The sequence below is a fragment of the Dipteris shenzhenensis genome, chromosome 9 (genome assembly GCF_047967505.1).
Source record: "Dipteris shenzhenensis isolate YYH24624 ecotype China chromosome 9, Dip_SZ_1.0, whole genome shotgun sequence".
Taxonomy (NCBI): Eukaryota; Viridiplantae; Streptophyta; class Polypodiopsida; order Gleicheniales; family Dipteridaceae; genus Dipteris; species Dipteris shenzhenensis.
This window is the reverse complement of record NC_141604.1, coordinates 48,503,142-48,508,721: the sequence shown is the minus strand read 5'-3', so window position 1 is coordinate 48,508,721 and position 5,580 is coordinate 48,503,142. Positions and strand designations below refer to the sequence as shown.

General features: G+C 43.1%; 1 protein-coding gene across 1 annotated transcript; it reads left to right on the top strand.

Moving 5' to 3' along the window:
- The first annotated feature begins 3,619 nt into the window (after positions 1-3,619).
- LOC147898767 (uncharacterized) lies at positions 3,620-5,313 on the top strand. Its single transcript, XM_087378732.1, has 4 exons — positions 3,620-3,782; positions 4,036-4,278; positions 4,548-4,687; positions 4,958-5,313. The coding sequence occupies exons 2-4, from the start codon at positions 4,084-4,086 to the stop codon at positions 5,082-5,084; spliced, it is 462 nt and encodes a 153-aa protein (XP_087234858.1). The 5' UTR covers positions 3,620-3,782; positions 4,036-4,083; the 3' UTR covers positions 5,085-5,313.
- Positions 5,314-5,580: the final 267 nt, after the last annotated feature.

Sequence of the window (5,580 nt, the reverse complement as noted above, 5' to 3'; positions counted from 1 at the left end):
GAGTTTTCCACCATGTTAAAATCTCCCACCACAAAACATTTATTGCTTGCAAAAACAGTAGTGATTCCCAACTCACCATTCTTTCCTGTGTATTGTTAGGGGCATATAAAGAAACCATAGTGAAAGACTAACTCTGTAGCGTGCATTTGAGCATAATCCATCTGTTCTGTGCATCTAGTTCAACACCTAGTATTCCATGAGATTAGTTAGAGAGTATCCCAATTGCTACTCCACCCTTTCCCTCCTCATGCTAACTGAAGAACCATTTCCTTCTCTTATCAATAGCTATAAGTCTCTTCTCTAAAGAGGGTCCAAAGATTTTAACTTCTTGTAAAGTAAGGAAAGTAGGAGAAAGATTGATGGTTCTTAGCCAAATAAGCTAACTCTTCTCCTTTGCCAGGGTCAATGAGTCCTCTGACATTGAGGGAGAGGATGGCTTTTGTTTACTTGACATTATTTTTGGTTCCCTTTCTGGCCCTGGGATTGGGGCTGTTGATTTAGGGGAAGCACTTTTTCCTTGAGAGAGCTTTCTCTTGCTTTACACTTGAGTAAAAGTCTTGCCTTGAACCACACTATCCTTTTCCATAGCTGTGACCATGTCTTGATCAACTTCTAGGTCTTCCTCATTGATCTTGGAAGAGGTCATCTCATCCTCTTTGTTGATGTCCTCTTCAAAATCCTTTGACCAGCTTGGCTCTATACGAGAATCCAGATCCATATTCTGATTTTTCTTTATCCAATCTTCAGTTTCACTCTCTGCTAGGGAATCAAATGCATTGTTAAGTGCTAGAGAGTCATCTAGCTTCCCTTTGCCTTTGTCAAGAGAGAGTAAGAGTTTGGCAGGATCTTCCTTCTAGAGAAAGATTTTTTCAGGAGTAGCTAGGACCTTGGGGATCCATCTTTCAGTTTGCTTGCTGTTAATAGGTGTAGGAAGATCCTTGGGTTTAGCTTTGGCTCTCCTCTGTGGGCAATTTTTAACTGCATGACTTGACATTCCACAAAGGAAGTAGGAGTTTGGGAGATTTTTATAGAGAAGGGGCTGCTCTCTGTACACACTACCATTCCTATTCACCATTACCAAGGTGCTGGGGAGATCCTCAGCAATGTCCATTTTAATACAAACCTGAGGATTAGCTCTAGGATTAATAAAGTTTTCTTACTCAACTCCAACGATCTCTACCAACCCACTGCATAGAGAGGCAATTTGGTTGCAAAGAGAGGGGCAAATCCGGGAGCTCAACCCACACAGGGGTAATGGTGGACCTAGGTAGATCAGGATTGAAGTTATGCTTCCACTTCTCTAAGTAGAGAGGTTTGTGTCTGATAGTCCACAGAGTACAATTGAGAGCTTTGGAGGCCATGCTAGGAGACTCAAAGAGGAAGAGTTTGTTCTCACCCAACTCTCAATGAAAGCTAAAGGAGGTCTGGGTCCTGGAAGGAATCCTATCAGAGCATGAGTGCTAAGCCAATCAATAGAATTAGATAGAAGATCTTCGTTGATAAAGGCGGCAATTTGCTTACCTCTTGTAGATTTTTGCCTCTTACCAACAATAGCCTCTTTCTCTTCAGCAAGATTGGAGCTGTTGTCTGGGGCCTGTGGGTCATCCTTTTCTTTCTTGTTGTGAAAGTGCTTTTCAGTTCCTTCTTTTTCTCCCCCATGCACCCAATCATTCCCGCTTCGGGGGTCTCTTTGATTTGCACTTGCGCTTGGAATACCTTTGGAAGGAATGGCTCCTTCTTTACTTCCTTCTCCGTTCCCAACCCTTCCCTTTCCTCTTTCACCTCGCTCGGGTTCTTGAATTATGCACTGGTGTTCTTTGATTTCTTGTAGCTTTGCATTGGGACTGTCTCATCCTTCCTTGTCTTTGACTTTTTTCCGTCCTGGGTTGGCAAAGCATGAAGTAGTATCCTTTCTCGCTGGGAGGGAGAAGAACCCGCCTCTAGCTTTCTGCGATGCTGCCGCGTAAGATACCGTGGCCCCCCCTCTCCCAACTCAAAAAGCTGACAGGGAGCGTCCATTTCTATCCTGTGGTGCTGCAGCTTCTTTCAAGATGGAAGATGCTATGTCTTGCCTAAGGGCTCCTGTGTCGCTTTTCAGCGTCGATTGGCAACGTTCAAAGCTGAGAATGTTTTCTCTTTGGCAAGTTCAGGAAAAACGTCTTCAAATGTCAAATCAAAAGACCATTTTGGATGGGATCGAAGATCCGGACAAGATAGGCTGTCATTTCTGTCTTCTTCTTCCATGTCATCATCATAGCCTTTTCCAAGGCCATTTCCAATGTCAGATCTAAGTGGTGGGCGTGGGAATCTAGTATGAATACCTCTGTCCCCATCTCCTTCACCGTCCTCTATCTCCATCTCTCCAAGAATTTGGGTTTTGTTCCCAAAGGCAAATGATGATCTACAATGAGAAGGGGGAAGAGAAGATTACATTGTAAAGGATGAACTCAATCAATGTGCTCAGCACTTACTACTCTAATATTTTTAGTTTTTGTCTTTTTAAATCTTGGTTGCTATCATATGCAATAGAAGATATCTTGTGCATGCACCCTGTACTTATGTATTGTATTTTAAGAGAGGGTGTTAAGAATAATGTAAATTGCACTACTCTAAAGAGAACTATAAGGGCATAGGGACAATCCCAATCTTAACTCTAATCCTAAGGGGTAAAGATGTATATATTCATCATCATGTTTATAATATAAGTAGTATATAGCTACCTATTGTGTGCACTCCTCTTCCCTACATTCTCAACAATTACATGTTCATAATACTAGTAGTATATATTTGCCTATCTTGTGCACTCCTCTCTTCCCTACTTTCTCAACAATCTTTACTTATGATTGACTACTCTTTACTTATATTGAACTACTCCGTACTTTGTGACTTACTAGACTTTATTTGTCAATGTGACTCGCTAGCCTTCGTGGAAATGTCACCCCACACTCTTGCTTGTAATCTCCCCCCGCCCCCCCCCTCTCTCTCTCTCTCTCTTCAATAATCTTGCCTAGTGGTTATGGGCACCTTGTTGTCCATCAAAACCACAACTACCTCTAAACGAAGACCATACAAAAGGGTGTAAGATTGGTAGTCACCTTGTAAGCAATGCAATAAGCCCATAAAGTAGAGTGTAGCTTGGTATCCCATTCACCGTGAGCAGATTGTACTATGTTAGTGAGGATGAGTTTCAATGTCTTATTAGTTGACTTAGCTTCACCATTACCACACGAGCATAGTAAGTAGTGGAAACAATATGCATGATTTTGAATTCTATTTTGAGTAACTGCATCATGGCATTGAGGAATTGTGTATGAGTGCTTCGTGTTTGGGCAATGGCACTAGAACGCGAGATAGGTGCATGTATAAGCCCTAAATGTGTTTTTGTGGAGGTGCCCTCTTAGGGGCGGGGAAAGTAAGGAGGGAACCAAGAGGGGTGTCCTATCCGTTGGACACCTTTACACGTACTCAAGTCTAAGATAATATCTTAAGCTACTTAGTTGGGTTATTCAAAGTGTCATTGCTATAATCTCTTGTCTCACTTTTGGTCTTCCTCTTCCTCCTGCACAACCCAGGTAAGTTGGGCGACTTTTCTCCTTCTCCTTATGTGTTGTTGTGTTTGGGGGTTTGGAGAAGAAGATTTGTTGTGTTTCTTATAGATTTCGTGTTCACTCCCCTTCACTAAGTTTCCGTACTCTCTCTGGGAGCATCACATATCTGTGTTTTGTGCCCCAATTTCTCCTCAGTAGCGTTTTGGGCAACAGATCTGGTTTTTGGGTTTACAGGTTGGGTTTTGGGGATGTCCATGGTGTCTCATTTCCTCTTTCTCTTCCGAATCGCTCTTGTACTTTCTTGCCTATTGCTTTTCCTCCTCAGTAGTCTCTCAGTTTACTCATTGGAGCTCTTATTGCTTGCTACTTTCTGCTTCTCTTTGCAACGCTTGATGTCCATGCTTGCTTCTGTGGTTTGATTCATCTCGGGTTCTTCTCTCTGTTTTGCGAGTGTCCCTAACACGTCTGCTGGAATTTTCTGTCACAGGTACGAGGCAACGGATCTTTGGTTTCTCCACCAACTCTAGTATTCTCTATGGCTGCCTTTTTGATGTGCAACTCGGTAGGCAGACTGGCGATCATTTGTGCCTCTTCTCCTAAGCCAGCGGCTGGTCCTCGTCCGTCTAGTGTAACTGCCCAGCCCACATCCTCCAAAGGATGCTTCCCTCTGGCTTCCCATGCTGTTCAGGCTCACCCTCTTACCACCCACGAGGTCGACAGCCTTGCCACGGTGCTTACTCTCTTCCTCTTTGCCGGCTTCTAACGTGATAAGTAGGTTTCCTTTGTTGGCTCCTGCCCTGAGGAGGGAAGGCTTTAGTAAAGGTGTTTCTGTTTAAGAAAGGGATAATGATGTGGATTTTTTGCTATTTTGATCCCCATTTTTTTCTCCCCCTTTCTCTCTCTCTCTATCTCTTCTTCTTCTTCTTCTTCTCTCAGCTTCCAGGGCAGGCCTTTTGAATGTATTCAACTTGTTTCTCATGTAATGTCGTTGTTTTGCAGGTTTTTGCGGATGAATCGAAGGGCATCGTATGCTACCGTAGCGAGTCTGGAGAAGTTATCTGTGAGGGTCCAGACGAGGGCCCCCACTTTGATCCTCTCTCTGGAGAAGCCACTCCTCTCCCACTACAATTCAACTCAAAGCAAGTGTTCTTTCCGCTTCAAGTTTGGATTGTAATCGTATGTTGATTACTTATTGGAATTGCAAGTCCGTTTGCCTCAAATGGTTTTAAATATTCAAGCGAGCTGCTAGTCAAACCTGCGATGACTTGGTTTGCCGTGTTTCTGCTCACGCATTCCAATTTTGCTTCAGTGTCTCAGCCTTACAGACTTGTTTATCCGACTTCAGGAGTTGTAACAGGGTCAGGTTTTGCCCTCCTGATGTATAGTTCTTGTGTTTTAAAATGGTACAGGATAGGGTCTTCGAGCATTTACATGCCAACACCTGGAGTCCTGCCTATCTTCGGACAAGACTTCCAGGACATATGCATCAAGGAAGGCATGGGCGGTATATTTTGCGAAGGCAGGGATGAGAGTTGAAGAAACTTGCAATGCAGACAACTGTGCTGCCACTATTGATAACTTGACGGTGGCATCTTTGTACAGACATGTCCTATATTGTATGTCTTGACGCATGTAGTCTTATATGGTTTATCAGAAGATAAACCTGGCTTATCCCAATATTTATGATATGTATGTATTTGGAATTGTACGAAGTATGGTTTATCATAAACCTCTTTTGCTTACACTAAAGAACCACTGTTTTTCTGCTGAAGCGTTGGTTATGTGCAGTTGTCTGCTGGCATGGGTTGCTTTTTCCTTTTTCCTCTGCTGTGAATGTGATGAAGTCCCCTTTTAATCAAGTCAACCCTTTAATCCTTCATTAGGCACTGCCTCCCTAGAGGACCGTGTTTCATAGGAACTTGGTAGTAGTGATGTCTGGTGCTTCTCTACTGTGGATATGGTGAAGTTCATTTTCAATCAAGTGAAAAATACTTAACTAAACTGCAAAGGAGGGCTCCAGCAAATGCCATTG